Raw genomic sequence first — 18,186 nt, forward strand, 5'->3', positions numbered from 1 at the left:
AAACAACTTCTAGCTGATTTTAAGTGCCGTACCTTTACATCTACAGAACGATTGAGAAAACACTGCTTAGTACTTACCCATCCATACTTCTCCAAACTGCCCCTGCCCCAGTCTGCGCTCTAGTTTGAGAGACTCGCGAGGCACTTCCCACTCATCCTGCCACCAGGGTTTTTGGGGCGCTCTGGTCTGACACGGTTTCACCAGCCGAGTGCACAGTCCATCAGCTTCTCCTACACAGAGAAAGATAAACAGACAATGACACTTTTCTACCACACTACAATTAATAAATAATGAATAAATTCTGAAATTTTCACTAAAGTCTAAAAGCAAAATAACCTGACAGCAAATACATGTAAGGCACAAATGAACTCTTGAACATACGTGAATAATGTTTGACAAGCTCTGATAGGGAGTTGAAGGAGATCTTGTTGGTGATGTAGAATCCACCTGCGTCCATGTTGCGGATCCTGTAGTGCTTGATGATGTCCCCCTGCATTGGGTCCAGGTCTCTCACAGAGATGGAGAAACTACCTAAAGCACCAGAAAACAGGATCATCATTTGGAGTCAAGAGCACATAAACTCACACCTCCACCTTTAAAAGAATGACAGTTTCTAGTTTGAATTTCAGAAACTGGTTATGGTTTTGGGGTTACTGGTGGCTAAGCCCAATGTTACTTCAGGATGACTAAAATATGTTTTAATGGCTCATATTATGCTTTTTTCAATATTTTATGACTCTTTAAAACTGCCCTATTTAGGCCTTTATCCAAATTGTGACATTTTGGTGACTGTTGCTTTAAATTCAAATGAGATTACGCTCTTTTCAAGGGTGGAGCCATAACAGCAGATTACCCTTCCTGTTGTGTTCGGGTCAAATCTAACCGATTTACAATTTAAAACACTCATAAATATTCTGTTTTACATCTGATTGCCTCAAGATCCTATGATATTCTCCACACTATGCACTTAAACATATAATTGTTCATATAAAGTGATGATCACCTCTTTTGTTGAATTTTAAGAGTTTTAATCAACCTTGTTACACCTGTGCTGTTCCTGGTCAAAAGTGACCGACTTGGGAAATGAATGGGTATCCAGACTACATATTTAATCATCAGACAGAAAACATCCCCATACACACCACCCTAACTCTCTCACTCACTCACACATTTCAGACTGAACAATGTCTTTTGAAGGCAAGCATCTCCTTCCCACGACTATGTGTGGATCCATGCCTTTGTGATTACCTCCATTACATTACATGTTCATTTTGTAATACCCTTTCAGTGGTTATTTGTATTGTCACTGCAGTTGTTTTATGTCTAATTCTATAAATTCATGTTAAACACAACTTTGAGACGTTGTTCACGGATAAAGAATGTTAAATAAAAATTTGGTGGTTTTTATGCTAATTTAAGTGCAGTCCAAACAGACTGGTCAATTTTGACCGGGAACACTAAAGTAAGAGGTGTGAGGTGAACACGACAGAAGGGTTACGAACTCTTAATGGCAGATGGTTGCTTCTCACTCAGGGCTGTTTATGCTAATGAAGGAGAGATCATCACTTATGGGTGGGGCTTTCACTCTCTTATGACATGTACAAAGGTAACATGTCAATCAGATTGTTTCTGTTTTTTATTAAGTGTGATTTTTACCATTTTACCATGCTGGCTATATTCAAACACTGTTGTCACAACTGTTTAAACTGTGTACACGTTATTACCATGATTTTTGCATAATAGGTCTTCTTTAATACAAATCATTCATTATTCAATGCTGAATTCACCCTTTTTAATGTGGAAGCAAAAATGTGCTGCTTTTGTGTTGTTGTCTCTTTACGTGCAAAAAAAGTTGCTGCTCTCCGCCCTCTTTCCAGATAAGGGTTATAGTTCATAGGCGCACCAAAAACACGAGTTCAGGTAATGTTGCTTATGTCTATTATTAACAGTCGCATGTGTATCTGTATATTAGATCTGTAAAACAGCATTTCTTGGACAAGGAATGGGTGTTAATTATTTACGTTTGTAATATTGTGACATACGTTCCGAGAAGCAAGCTCAGGACTACATTTGAGGGAGTTCAGTACTTCTTTGTTTCTTACTAACTAGCATAATATTAGTCTTTCAAAGTAATAAATATATTCTCTCACTCACTTATGTGAATGACCTGAACAGCTTTACTTTGTGTGAGATTTCCTTGAGCGAGAATAAAGTAGACTGAAACTTTCTGTCATACACGACACCCACCAAAAGGGTAGTGGAAACATAAGCCTGATGAAGGTGACCCGTACCAACTCGTACCATACTGTACCCTACCAGTCAGTGGATATGGGCCAGTACATTTGGCTTATTCCCTTCTTGTATGAATAACTTGTACTTAAATGTATTAATGTCTTTCTAATCTTACTTAAAATGCTAAAAAACAAAGCATAAAATCCAAGCATACCCAAAAATCACATTTATTTTTAATTGGATTCATTACCATACAGTTCAAACATCAAACAAAATAAAAGTAACCTAAGCAAATTATTTGTTGTTAATTAATATAATAATATATGGTAGCACTTTAACTGACTATAAGAAACTTTGCAAGTACATGTCAACTAACCCCAACCTAACAGTCTACTTATAATCTAATGAGATATAGCTGGCATGTAGATGCAATGTAGCTTAAATTCAACGAACCATCAAAATAAAGTGTGACCTAATATATTTATTAAGATATTAATAATAACTAATATGCAAAATTACATAACAATGCTAATGCATTAATTATAGCTGAGATGAGCTGGGTATAGAATTGAAAAAGCAGAAATGCATTATTTATATCATTAATAATATGTCTTACTGTTGTTTATTTATAAAAATTACATAAATTTTTTACATTTAGTTTAACTTTCATATTTAAATCTAGAAAGATATCAAAGCCATAATGTGATAGCACTGTCAGATGTGCCCTTATAATACTGTACATTTTTAGTTTGTTGTTGTTGTGGGGAAAAGTGCAAGGCTACCTGGCTGCGTCTCGCTCTCTCTGATGAGAAACGAGCCCTGTGTGTTGCCAGGAGCCAGTAACTGCCTCATGGCGTCATTCCTGGAGAGATTTTTATAGAACCACCTGCAACACAACGATGTCATTTTATTAGAGTTTTCACTTCATTTGAGTTACAGAAATTCAGACTTGGTGCTTTTCACTCCTCCCACGATTGGAAGAGAAACATTCACAGACTGGAACTTAACGCAGAAATGTGGTGTCAGCAGCTACTGCAGTGGTTAAACATAGCGATGCTCAGAAACGTGTGTGTTTTGTGGGAGTATTTTTTTTTCTTTACTGACTTCTTGATCATCTGTCTTCATAAGTGGGTAAGGGGTATCCTAAGTGAAACATTTTAGCCACTGAAGTGGGTGGTATTTCCCAGACGTCATTCTGATGATTTCATCTGCATAAATACATTTAATTGTGTGTATTTGTTTGGGTGTATGTGACTGTATGCGAGTGAGCATTGCATTACTTACGGTTCTGTCTCCATGCTGTTCAGTTTTGCTACAAAGTTCTTTGGTATGTAACCCCTCTGGCCGGTGAACAGAGACTCCGCCATGTACCATTCAGGATCATCACTAAGACACACATATTATATTTTAATTCAGGATAGTGCCTCTTCTTAAAACTACACAAAACATTAAAACAGATCTCTACCTAAAGTTGTGACTTTTAATTCAACCTTTATTTATTGAACCATGTAAGTCAATTAAGAACTAGTTCTCATTTCCAATGACGACCTGGCCAAGAGCAACATAAAAAGCAGACATGAAGCAGCAGGGACACAATACAATAACAATTTTACAAATGCAGATAATAACATTTAAACAAATCACGGAAAAACTAAAAACAAGGTCAGTGATCAGGTACTATTGACTGAAATTCCCAATAAGAGTTTTGTAAATGAACAGAAACCAATGAATTTGTTGATGCGATTCAAGAGAAGCCCAATTTGATAAAAATATAGTTGACAACTTCATAAAAAGGCTCTAGGTTGTGATGAATTCTTTTGTATTTTGTGACCTTTTCTTGCCAGCTTGGCTACATTTTGTTCGAAGTTACACTGCCACAACTGATTTCCTGAAAGTGATGACATTCTGTTGCTTGATACATCTCAGAACACACAGTCACATGCAAGAGATACAGCAAATGCAACACATCTCATGGCAATTCGTAACCTTTTGATTTAGTGGCCAATTTACATAACAAAATGTAAAATAGTTAAGTTTCCTTGTAAGATCAGGCTGGCAAATTCTATTTACTGCAGTCATTTATCTGAAATCCACTAAAAAGCATTTGAATTTGAGTTCTACAATGCAAATGTTGTTTAAAGCCAGATAAAATAGTTCTGTTGTTCTCTACAACTCTGAGTTGACTCATTGTACATCATTAGGATCAGTTTAAACTGATTTTTGGTGGTTTTTAGTAGGGCTGGGTCAATAAACAATATTATATCTAATCACGATAAAATTTATGTCAATAACAATAAGCTCTAGACTTTTTTACTTTATATTGATCACACAGCAGAAATTTGTAGGAATCTAAAAGTGTGTTGATATTAGAGATGTACAGAATTTTCGGCCACCCAAAATTGATCAGCCGAAAATGTTATGCCATTTAATGGAACCTCTAATTTTTGTGGCTTCATAGTTGGTTTACTCTTAAATCTGTAAGCATTAACAACTTATATCAAAATATATATTGTTATTGTTCAACATGGAAAATAATTATCGAGATCGCATTTTTGCCATATTGCCCAGTCCTAGGTTTAGTGTAGTAACATTAACAGGATGTATTCGTAGAAATGTGGGATATACCAACACAATCTCACTGCAATTCTTAACTTTTTGATTTAGTGGCTAAATTCGTATACATTTGTACGATCTAATTCATACAATTTAGTACGATTTGCTCATCCCCCAATGACGGTTGGGTTTAGGGGTGGGGTTAGATGCCATGCCTCCTTTTTTAAATGAAACAATTTCGTACGACTGAACTCGTGAATTAGCCACTAAACTGGCAAAATGTTAAGTTACTTACGTTTTCTCGTGAGATCAGGCTGGATATACACATCAGATTAATGTATTAAATACATCAAAGGAGTAATAAATATAACTACTGCAGGTTTTTGTTAAACCATAGTTTTTTTTGTATGTTTGTATTTGTAATAAATTTTATAATAAATGTCAAATAACTTTTAAACTTAGGCTACCTGATAGTGAGATTGTTACAATTCTGGTCATTGTAATCTACAAAGATCAATTCACATACCTGCTAACTTGAGCTACTTTCAGATATAAATCTCCAAAAGACAGATTTTGTAATATAATTCTTATTACATGTGAAGTATTTTGATGCAAAGTCTGAAACTTTTTCCTAAAATGAGCATTTTTCTTTGAGCATTTTATGTTTATGTTCAGTTATTTCAGCGATGAGGCAATGAAATAAATGTAATATTAACCATAAAAGTGAATTTTTTGATAAACCTTAAAAGTTTTATTTTAAAAACGAAACCCACGTGTTTGGGTTTGTTCATATTTTAAGTTTGGCTTGAGACAACCTATAATTTATACTGTTGCTTTTCGTTTGTAAGGTTTTCATTTTAAAATTATGTAGTATCATATATTATTCACCATAAAAGTGAATTTATTGGACCGACACACGGCACTTGTTGATGCAGGTTTTTGCATCTGAACTCTTAAATCTACTTGTGCAGAGCTACTAAATCAGGTGTTAATACTATATACACTCAAAAAAAAAAAAAAAAGAAACATTTGTGCTGCTTGTTCAATTTACTTATTTAAAATAAGTTGAAAAACATATTTATTTTGTGTTTTTGGGAAAATCTTAATTTTTTTAATGCTCAATCTACTTAAATTTATTAAAACGATTAAGTTAACTTAATCGATTTGTGTTGGGACAACATGAAGTACTTGTGTGGAACCCAGCTATTTTTACAGCGTATGCAGGTCTACTGTCAGCCTGATGTAGCATCAATCTTACTTACCAGTCTAGGATTTTCATCTTCTCCCCTTTCTCAAACCCCAGGTCGTCACTGTGGGCTGGATCATATTTGTATATGGCCACCACCAGGTTCTCTGCAAAACATATATGATAAGAGTTTGATATGCCAAGCTTCATTTAACAGCATATCCGTGGGAAATCAGCTCACCTGGAAGAGGAGATGATGGTGGAGGTGTATACTGAGATGGATATGGAATCAGAGGATCAAAATTCTGTGTGATAAAACATAGGGAATGATGTCAAAACCCCAAACAAATATGGTGACTGTAAAGCACACACCATTTAGCTGAGGGTAGCAGTTATGAGTATTTGGTTATGGCTAGCAATTTCTCTTTATGAAATCAAAACCTCAATATATGGCTTCTTTAATCAATGTCAATAATGTCATAAACAGCGCAAAGCCACTTCCCTAAACAGGGTGGAGCTCTTCTCATTTTCTTCTTTCACAAGCAATAATGAAAGCACCACCAAAGTGAGAGTAAACATTCCACCACTCTGATTATGCCATAAACAGCATCTGTTGTTCTCCTTATTTCCTAAATGACTTTAATAAAAGCAAATCGCAAGGAAATGTGTTTTAAATTTAGCTAGATATTTCAGTACCCGATTGATTACCAACACAAAGGCTCGTTTCCTTTAAGTTGTGTAAGCTTTAGTGGGTTGACCTGTCTAAAGAAATGGCTCAGTGGTAGGAACTGACAAAATAATTTTTAATTAGTTTTTTTTTTTACTTGTCTTTAACAGAAATGTGCATCCAAATTGTATTTAGAATATTAAATGCTTAAAACACTTTTAAATTGACGTGGTGGCGCAGTGGGTAGCGCTCACCTCACAGCAAGAAGGTTGTTGGTTCAAGCCTCGGCTGAGTCAGTTCTGTGTGGAGTTTGCATGTTCTCCCCACGTTTGCGTAGGTTTCCACTGGGTGTTTTGGTTTCCCCCACAAGTCCAAACGCATGTGTATAGGTGAATTGCAAAAGCAAAATTGTCCGTAGTTTATGAGTGTAAATGAGAATGTATGGGTGTTTCCCAGTGATGGGTTACAGCTGGAAGGGCATCCACTGCGTAAAACTTGTGCTGGATAAATTGGCGGTTCATTCTGCTGTGGCGACCCCAAAGTAATAAAGGGACTAAGCGGAAAAGAAAATGAATGAATGAATGAATGAATACACTGAAACAATGCGGCATCTGTTTTTAGTATCGTGTTAAGAAACTGAGGTTGTGCTGTTTTAACACATTAGCGTGAGGTCAGTGGTCTTCCACATTTAGCTGATGGCTGAGATTATCGGTTTGCTTTAACACACATTCAAATTTATGTTATGTTTCAACCCAATTTTCTGTAAAATATTGATAATCCTTACATTTTTTTTATTTAAAATAGTAACCCACATGTTTGAGTTCATATTCTAAGTTTGGCTTGAGACAACCTAAACTTTTCAAAGGTTTTCTTCTTCACTCCTTTCTCAAACTTAAGGTCATTTAACAGTATCATAAATGGTTTTCAACTAAACTAAACAATGTTAAACATCAAGCATTTCAGACAGAGGGATTTCCTGCAATCACACACACTCTTAAGAATGCTGGGCTGTGAAAAAAATAGATTTAGGTTAGATAAAAATATAATAATAATTACCAAAATTTTACATTTTTGTTTATATTTAACCCAAACTAGCCTTAAAACCACCCAACTTTTTTCGAGCGCACATTCCATTTCGGTTTCATCTGATATTTTTTCAAAAAACGCTTTGTGTAGCACTTTGTGAGAGATCATTGTGTTTTGCCTTGTGTTATAAACCACAGACATTTGTAATGCATTTAGTTTAGAGAATGACTCCACCACTTCCTTTTGCTTGCTTCTCCTTTAAACACTTTTCTATCACTGTCACACATTACAGCCTGCCATTTCTCAACTGCCTCACAAACAGAAAACTAACACATTTTAAAAAGTTGGAAGATGATCATCTTCAGCTCAATGTGTGAATTATACAGTGTGTCCATGGATGGTCCTCTATGTTGGGTAAAGTTACTTCTAAAAGTAACCTATTACAATTTTAAGCCCAGCCAAGACGGAAAAAAACACAAAAAAAACATAACACATTACTTTCCTTAAAAAGACGTTAAGAACACGTTAATTAATAAAAAATAAAAAGTCACTGAAGATTTTAATAGATTACATTTAAAAGCAACTTTCCCCTTACAATGTTGATCCTACAGGAATTTTGAGGAGTGCAATGGTCATTGTCCTTCAATCCTATATCGTCACATCCCTAGCACAGTTGGCTAACCATTAGCTACCTTAATTAGCCTAAGTTAGCGTAAGAGTTTTTTTTTTTTTAATGTATATGTGAATTATAGAAAATAAGGAAAACACTTAGTGTGGTATGTTTTATCACGATGCTTCGAACTGACTGCTGTGAAGTGAGCGACTTCTTTGCACTAGTCATGTGTTTAGCACACTTGTGTTGGATACTCCCTTAATTGTATTTTAAATATGTATTATAAGTTGTAAATTATGATTAAGCTTCATGTTGCTTCGAGTAAATTATTTGAGTACACTGCCACAGATTTGCCTTAAGTTTGCCCTAAAGTTGCTCTAATAATTTGCTAAACCAGGATAGAATAAGGTGACATTATTCCCCTTACACCATCTAAAGAAATCTTTAACGTCTAAGAGTATTAGCAAGAGTATTAAAAGTGTAAGAGTATCAGCAGATTAGCAGTATTATGGTTGCACTGAAAGTGAATTCTGTATAGGTTTATATACACATATGGTTGTTGTTTATAAATGTACTGTATATGATCAAAATTGATGTTTTAAAATGCTAAGAAAAATAAGGAGACAATTATATGTTTTAGCGCGGTTTGTAAAAAACATACTTATTTTCTCACTTAAAAAAAACAGCATGATAGAAAATATATAGCTCTTTCAAACAGTGTCTTATTATTTAGTTGAGCTTTATAATTAGAATGATTTTTCAGTCATGTTGAGTGGAAGTTTTCTAAACCGGAAGTGGAAGCCATTATTTAAACACAGTACACACACAAACACAGATGCTCAAACACACACCTGACTGACTGGAGGCTTGGGGCAGTTACACTGGTCACACCATTCATCTGGATGGTAGGAGAATTCATCATCAGGATCAAAAGAGCCGCAGTTCCCCATGTTTACTAAGCATGAGAGAAAATGGTGCAACTATAAGAATGCTGACTGCGTTAGACATTAATCGGTGTATAAATTCAAGAGGAACTGATCTAGCACTTTCCAAACAATCCTAAATTAATGAGAAATAAATATGTTTTGATATTATTGAGTACTTTTCACAAGGCTTTTCCAAAAAGAGTCATGTAAAAATATATATTCAACTGAAAAGCTGATTAATAATAAATAAATTATATAAATATAAATAAATTATGCAATATGATAGATAAACATTAAGATAATCCTTAAGATTAAGACTTATAATCTTATAATTGGCTTAAAATGAATGATAAAACACAATACAAATGCATAAAACCTTTCCAATTATTATTTTAGACCTATTTATTATAGGATGGTGTCTCTCTCACAAAAAAAACAACATATTTAGGAATCGTGTAGTATGTAAACAATTGGAAACCCCTAATATAGGTCTGTGTGACCATTGTTTGTTGTAATATTCTGTTTTGATTTTCATTCCAGTAGCTGCATTCAATTATTTCTGTCAGATTTATCATGCTGTAACTTTCCGATTATTATTTTACACCCTTTTTTATAATAGGATAGTGTCTCTCTCGCTAATCAAAAAAAAAAAAAAAACGTTAATATTTTGGAATATTGTAGCACGTAAACAACTAAAAACCCCTACTCTAGGTCTTTGTGACCACCATTTATTGTAGTATTCTCTTTTGATTTTAATTCTAATAGCTACATAGATACAATTATTTGTGTATTTTTATCATACTGTGACCTTCCAATTATTATTTTACACCCTTTTTATAATAGGATAGTGTCTCTCTCGCTAATCAAAAAAAAAAAAAAAAAAACGTTAATATTTTGGAATATTGTAGCACGTAAACAACTAAAAACCCCTACTCTAGGTCTTTGTGACCACCATTTATTGTAGTATTCTCTTTTGATTTTAATTCTAATAGCTACATAGATACAATTATTTGTGTATTTTTATCATACTGTGACCTTCCAATTATTATTTTACACCCTTTTTATAATAGGATGGTGTCTCTGTCACTGAACAAAAATGATCATATTTTGTAGCGTGTAAACAATTGAAAACCCCTAATATAGGTCTTTGTGACCACTATTTATTGTATTATTCTCTCTATTATTCTAGTATCTGCATTCAGTTGTTTCTGTAAGATTTATCATGCTGTAAATGTCCAATTATTATTTTAGACCTATTTATTATTCGATGGTGTCTCTCTCACTAAACAAAAACGATCATATTTAGGAATGTTGTAGCGTGTAAACAACTGAAAACCCCTAATCTAGGTCTTTGTGACCACTATTTATTCTAATATTCTCTTTTGGTTTTCATTCCAGTAGCTGCATTCATTTATTTGTGTAGGATTTATCATACTGTTACAAAGAGGGAATTAACGAAGCATATATTTTCTGTTTTTTGAGAATAAAAAAAGAACCACAAATATTTATTTTATATTTAACGTTTAATAAGAAAAACCGCCGGGTAGGAAAAACAGTTCAGGTCCAGATCTGTTAAAGGAGGTTAATCCTCTTCATGAGTTCTAGACAAATTGTTTCCAACTCACACGCTGAGTTTCAGAGTGTTATTTGAATGAATGAAAAGATTAGGGTTACACTAAACACGTGTGTGTGTGTGTGTGTTTTATTCTTGTTAATATTGTATTTTGTGTTACGAACATGGAACGTTCAAAAAACAATCCACATATTTTTTTAGTGTGTGTCAAGATCCAGTGTAATGCTAATGTGTACAGCACACACATGAAAACACACAAGTCCAAGCGTTTAAATTGGCCATAAGCAGACACATAATCGGAGCTAATGTGCTAAGTCAATGTGTATGTCTCAGTGGGGTTTGGACTCGTGAGAAACTGTTGTCGGGTCAGGAAAAGCTGAACCCCTGGGTCAGCAAGAACACTGTGTGCCTCTGGGACTGTTTGGGAGAACAGCCTGAATCAAAGCAGGATCTCCAAACAGAGACAAGACTTTCCACTGACCTCCTGACCCTATCGGTAACAGTGCAAATTCATCTCTGGAGATGCACGACAAGGTCAGATGCTTTTGGTTCCGATGAAATATGCAGCACAGTTAATGTTTGCATGACATGGGCTGATCTTTTTCATCACTTACTGTAAATAATCGAGTGCTTGTTTTGTCTTCCACACCGTAAAAAATCATGTGAATGTGTATTTTAACAGAAATTGTAGCTTGTGATTAAACTGGTGTTTATTTGTACTTTTGAATTGCATGTTGGCATCTTGATCTCTGCTCCATCAACTTTTGATGTTGAAAATCGCACCGTAAAGAAATGTAATTCACGGCAACAAATGTTTTGTCAGTTGAACTTATAAAATAACCTAATAATATTGCAGCTTAATTTTTTAAGTTATGCAAGATTTAAATTAATGTTTTAAGTGAATTTAATGTGTGTTGAAGTTAATTTGATTGAACTTTTTAAAATAAGGAAGCCAGTTCTTTTTTAAAGTGCGAACTCTGCGGTTTAACAAATCAACTTTCGTTGATATTATTAGAGTTTATTTGACACTCTTTTTCTGGATTGATCAATACACAAAGATCATGTAATTAATTTCCAGTGCATTTTTTTTTAGAGTTTACAATAAAAAAATAATATCATATAGGGTGTATTATTGATGGCAGATGGTTCCGTGCTCCTTCAGGCCTCGGTTTTCTCCTGTTACAGGGGATGTAATTCTGTAGTTTTGAAATGAAGGCAAACAGATCGAATGCCTCTGAAATCCCACTGACAGAATCACAGGATTTTCATGTATTGCTGTGCACTGTCTCAACATCATGCTGGCGAGCAAACAGAGGCCAAGAGGTTGAGACACGAGGGATCAACTTGACTGATTCACACCAAACAGTCAGAGCCAAGCCAGTGCTTGGTATTCATATACCGAACCATATTTTCAGTGTTCTTTTTTAAACGTTTTTTAAACTTACCCTAAAGAATATATGAGTAAAAAGTAATAACTCATTAATACATTAACATATTGTGATGGAATGATTTCGATTATAAATAAAGTGAGTCAATTAAATCAATTTGGAAAGTGGCAGCTACTATTAAAATTTTATCTATAGGGTTTTTTCTTCAGAAATTCCCTTTATCAAAAAAATCCCACCAGTGTTAATCTATCAGCACTTTTCTGTGACTGAAGAAGAAAACGTTTTCTGTTTTATTGATTTAGTGTTTAATCGCAATATCAATCTGAAAGCAGTTATAGTACTGAATGAAGGCATACTTTTAATATTGTGAAATTTACTTGACTGATCTTACAGTTGAACGGAACAACATTGAACAAATCAAAACAATTAAACAAATTAATAAAACAAATGTAACACATTTTGATCGTTAAGAAGACAGTAGCATAATAGTGCTCCAAAAATTTTACTTTGAACATTGAAGAAATTCAAATTGAAATGATTTCAAGCCGAACACACTCAGGTTGACTTTTACATCACATATACGATAGTAATATTCGACCAATATGGAAAATTGTGCATAATGTTCACACATGTTTATATATTTAAAAATAAATCGCTTTATATACACATAGCGATTTTTAGTAATTATTATCATGTCTGTTTAAGACAGTTCAACATCTTTAGATTTCATTTTTTTTTTATTGATTTATTTAATCTTTAACTATCTCAGGCTTTCATTTATAAAGTTTCAACACACACAACTAGTATTTTTTTTACAAAATATACCATCTGAGAATCCATTTTAAGTGTTCTGATATCATCCACTCATCAAAACGAAGGCAAGAAAAGTTATCTCCTAGTTAACAAAACGTACCGTATTTTTGTCGACAGAAGACACGGATATCAATGCTGGGCCACTTCAGCAGGCGTTGCCATGTCCCATAACCGTTATCTTTCTACCAAGAACACATTACACCTCAAATTACAGACAAACCATCGAGATCTTCTTCGGCGTGTTTCAAAGACATGTGCTGCCAAATTGTAAAAATGTGTACGTCACATCACAGTTTTACTTCCCACCTTAAAAGAAGCACTTGATTTACAAAGGCATCTCTCTCTCTCTCACACACACTCACGCGCACGCTTGCACCACAGCGGTGCAGAGCAAGCTGATGATAGAGCTTCCTGTCGTTGAGGTGTTTGAGCTGATATTTAACATTTTTTGCAGCAGGTGCTCGTCGCTCTGAGCAGCTGCTGTCACTGGGGTGAAGGATTCTGGGTCAGGACTCCACTTGTCACCTGGTTTTGTGGCGCCATGATGTCAAAGAATGGAAATTTTTAACGGCACTCATGGGTTTTTGGCTTGTGCTTGTGCTGAAAAGAACTACAAAACACTCCATTTGCATATTCATTTACACTTACAGATGCTTTTATCCTTGTGTTGTATTGTGAATGCACTTTTTATCAATTCTTGATTTCCTTTGAAATCACCCTCACAACATTGGTATTGTTAACGCCATGCTCTACCAATAGAGCTACAGGAAGGCTTTCATGTGTATCATGCATTGCTATTACATGTTAGATTTGATTGTTCTGCTTTTTTCAGACAAAGTCACTGTTGTGTCAGTGCAGAGCTCTCTAGCTGCATCATTTCTAAGACAGACTGACGTTTTTTAAGCAGCTACTTGGATATAATGAAGACATCTCATGCCTCTCTTCATTATCTGTCTACTTGTCGCTCTCTCTGAGCAAACCGCACACTTTTGTTGTGGCATCAGGCTGCAGATACTGCATGCAGTTGCAGGAAGTCGCAGCCCAAACATTCAAAGGAAATGAGGTACATTCTTCACTTTTCGACTGCAGGAACGCTCGTCTTAATTTAGACACTTGGGCCCGTCATTTGAGTTTATTTTTGGTTTGTGTCAGCCAACACTCTTCGGACTTCACCTCTTCATGTGGTGAGTCTGCTGATTGCAGCAGAAAAAGAGTGTTTCGCTGTGGTTTGGTGAAAAAAGGGAGAGATGTTGTAAGGTGAATATATAATCTCTATTATTCTTCTGTTGCTCAATCCTTGCAAGATGGACCACACAATAAGATCATTTTGACCACAGTACACTGTAAAAAATAAAAAGTTGAGTTAACTTAGAATATTAATGCAACCGGCTGCAAAGAAATTGTGAGTTTATTAAGCTTCAGTGGTTGAAGTTGTACTAAATAATTTTTTTAAGTTGTCTGAAAGGGCTGGTTTAAGTCAAGGATACTTTTTTAAATAATTTGGCACAACTTCAACCACTGAAGCTGGATAAATTCAAAATTTCTTGCAGCCAGTTGCTTTAAACATTTTAAGTTAACTAAACTTTTTTTTTCAGTGGTTAACGCTCAAGTGAAAAAATCTCCTCAAATATTTTTTTTTTACATTTTCATTGAACAAACAGTTCCAAACATGCAGTTAAACTCAAATTTCATTTTCATGTGTAAATTCAACTCTGAGCTCAAAAATTTGTCCACCTAACTTACAATTTTAAACTGAGTTAACAATTTTTAAGCTGTGTTTTTTAGTGTACCAAATTCTGGTGGTTGTTTTTGGTTTTGTGATAGACATGCAGCAATGGCTTGCTTTTTTTTTTTTCTTTGGGGTCTTGTGGTTGAGAAGAGGGGGGGTTGAGGGAGAGAGGATGTGGAGCGTGGCATTAACAGACATGTTCATGTTTACAGGTATTTCATCTCATATGAGAACAAATGCTCAGATGATGATGATGAGATTGTGAATTCTTGTAACAAAAATGGGTGTCTCGGGAGCCTCAGGGGCCACAAGGGGGTGCTGGGAGAAAATTTGAAAAGTTAAAAATGTTTTATGGATTTTATTGGAAGAACAAATGGTAAGGTATTTTGATGGTCCCTTTTGCATATTTTGTTGACCAAAGGTTGAATTGCAACTACATGCCAATTATTTCTCAACTGAGTATTAGTAGACTGTCTGCTTAATATCTGCTGATGCTGCCCCTTCAACTGACATTTAACTATAAGACTAAGAAACTTTGCAAATACATGTGAACCCATACTAACCCTAGCCCCAACCTAACAGTCTACTTATAGCCTTATGATTATTAGTTGGGATGTAGATGCAATGTTACTTAAATTCAACAACAAGTGTGAAAGGGACCATCAAAATAAAGTGATACCGAACAAATAATCATAGTTCTGATGTAGAGGTTTATTTCTCCTCTTTTGCAACATTCATTCATTCATTTTCCTTCAGCTTAGTCCCTTATTTATCAGGGGTCGCGTCAGCAGAATAAACCACCAGCTATTTTGGCAAATGTTTTTACCCAGCGGATGCCCTTCCAGCCACAACCCAGTACTCTGAAACACCTATAGTCTTTTGATTTCACACACTTGGTCAATTTTTAGTAAGCCCAATTCGCCTTTACCGCATGTCTTTGGACTGTGGGGGAAACCAGAGCACCCACGTGAACAGACGGAGAACATGCAAACTCCACAAATGTTGCAAGTGTTGCTGCAAAGCTGCTTTCAAACAACATTTAACATAGTATTTAAATAGTATTTTTAAATATGTTATTGAATATTAAAATGTTATCATACTCGATGTACTGTCACAGAAGGGAGACTGAGACCAGAACAGAGTGAGTAACTGTAACAGTTTATTACAGAATAGTGGTATATGGCAAACAGGAATATAAGTCTTTTATCTTGCTGAGGATGAGCAGTAAACCAGCGATGGAATGAACTGGAGACTGATGGATGACGAGGAACACTGATGATGATGGGACACACACAACCAGTAAAGAACAGAAACTAAAGATTCACTGGAGCAGACAAGATAAGTTTCTCGAATAGGAATAGACTGACTGTGAGAGTTCGTCCTTCTCGAATGCGACGAGGCCAGACACTGAGTGAGGAAGCACGCAGGTATTTATGGGCTGGAGGGATGAGCAGGATATGACGTGCATGTGCGCTGTTGATTAGTATTCGAGTGACGGGGATCTTGCTGATTGCGATGACAGTGAATAGGGTGAGTCATGTGATTGTGAGTGGGGAGAACCTGGCCTGGCTGTGACACACTTTAAATTCGAATGCATGTAAAACAAGTAAAGTACAGTATATTAATAATTAGATTAAATTTACATATTTAAACATTTAAACATTTCTATAGATTTACCATTAATTTGCAAACATTTGCGTAAATTAATTATTTGTTTTAATTTATGAACTATATAGATAACACGCCATAACATTTTCAAATAAGAATAATACTATTCATAGCCTTGTAAAAAGAGTAGTTACTGTTTTAAATGAAGTTAAATCTAATAAATCCTCTTTATATTAAGTGGCCGTAATACTATCATCTTACGCAGTACACTTATGTGCAATGCACTTTTGTACACAAGTTTTCACATCATCCATTTATTTAAAAAAATATCTATATGTAATCAGATTTAATTCATTTATGTGATTAAAATTATAATTACACTCTTATAATTATTGGATTATAATTGTACAATTACACCTACTCATACCACCTGACCTGTTCCTAACCTCACCCATATACCACTTCAATAGCACTAGAACTGTTGCGCAATACAATATGAGCACATTAAGTACATTGTATGTATTTCTTACCTACACTGTAAAAAAAATCCTGGTTACCTTAAATTTTTATGCTGTATTAAATTACCCTTATGAGTCCATTTAACTTCAATTAAGTTTAACTGACTTAAAACTGCTTGCATAACTTATGAAATTAAGTTAGAATATGATTATCTTAGTTTAATAACTTACAATGAACTAAAATATATGTCGTCATGACTTATTGTTCATATATATATATATATATATATATATATATATATATATATATATATATATATATATATATATATATATATATAATTTTTTTTTTTTTTTTTAGTGTAGCAGATATGACCACTTTATTTAAAGTGAGACCAAATTGTCAACTTCAACTTATACTAACATTAAACAGACTTGATGCATCAAGAAAAAAAAATGAAGTTGAAAAAACTCTGTAAACACGCTACAATTAATGTAATGTTGGAATTTCAAAATATCAAAGTTGAACAAATGTCCTCGCTTAGGCTTTGTTAGGGTAAAAAAACAACAAAAAATACTTTAGTGCTTATACACTTTAAATTTTAGTTGAATTGTGTTTTTAAAATCCTCTCAACATTGAGAAAAGCTAATGTTTACCTGACTAATAAACACAAATCCAGCCAATATTATAATCTTCTTAAAACTAGAGTTAATTCTGGGTCACAAAACCCATAAATAATAATAATAATAATAATAATAATAATAATAATAATAATAATAATAATAATAATAATAAATAAGGTTAATGATAATTAAGCTAAATGATAATAAGCTTACACTTCTTGATCTTTTAAAAAGTGAATGTTAAGGACACAGTAAGTAATAAAATAACTAATTTCTTTAAATTGGAAAATTCTTTAAAACATTTGGGATCATTTAAGTACATAAGTCACTGGTCAATTGTTTTTTTTTTGGATACTCTCATATTGCACATATTATGCCTTTAACTTAATAACTGCAGTTCAAACCCAGCATCAGAATGGGGAAGAAAGGTGACTTTGAATGTGGCATGGTTGTTGGTGCTAGACGGGATGGTCTGAGTATTTCAAAAACTGCTGATCAACTGGAATTTTCATGCACAGTAATCTCTAGGGTTTACTGAGAATGACCAGAAAAAGAGAAAATATCCAATGAGCTGCAGTTCTGTGGGCACAAATGCCTTGTTGATACTAGAGGTCAGAGGAGAATGACTGGTTCAAGCTGATAGAAAGGCAACAGTAACTCAAATAAGCACTCGTTTCACTCGAGGTATGCAGAAAATCATCTCTGAATGCACAACACATCGAACCTTGAGGCATATGGGCTACAGCAGCAGAAGACCACCAGGTGCCACTCCTGCCAGCTAAGAACAGGA

The 18,186-nt window shown here is 34.5% G+C and overlaps 2 protein-coding genes across 4 annotated transcripts in view; one reads left to right on the forward strand and one right to left on the reverse strand.

The window, feature by feature from the left end:
- lck (LCK proto-oncogene, Src family tyrosine kinase) overlaps nucleotides 1–13,347 on the reverse strand; it is a gene marked incomplete at its 5' end in the record, with an annotated part of 37,685 nt that extends 24,338 nt beyond the window's left edge. Inside the window, 9 exon segments of one of the 2 annotated variants that reach the window (NM_001040328.1) lie at nucleotides 78–230; nucleotides 382–531; nucleotides 3,015–3,118; nucleotides 3,517–3,618; nucleotides 6,048–6,138; nucleotides 6,213–6,276; nucleotides 9,129–9,232; nucleotides 13,078–13,159; nucleotides 13,284–13,313. In NM_001040328.1, coding sequence (NP_001035418.1) covers nucleotides 78–230; nucleotides 382–531; nucleotides 3,015–3,118; nucleotides 3,517–3,618; nucleotides 6,048–6,138; nucleotides 6,213–6,276; nucleotides 9,129–9,227 — 763 coding nt within the window. 2 annotated transcript variants of the gene reach the window in all.
- Nucleotides 1–18,186, forward strand: part of zgc:154055 — a 63,500-nt gene that overhangs the window by 17,446 nt on the left and 27,868 nt on the right. The gene's annotated exons all lie outside the window — the stretch shown is intronic.

Source organism: Danio rerio, chromosome 17 (genome assembly GCF_049306965.1).
Source record: "Danio rerio strain Tuebingen ecotype United States chromosome 17, GRCz12tu, whole genome shotgun sequence".
Taxonomy (NCBI): domain Eukaryota; kingdom Metazoa; phylum Chordata; class Actinopteri; order Cypriniformes; family Danionidae; genus Danio; species Danio rerio.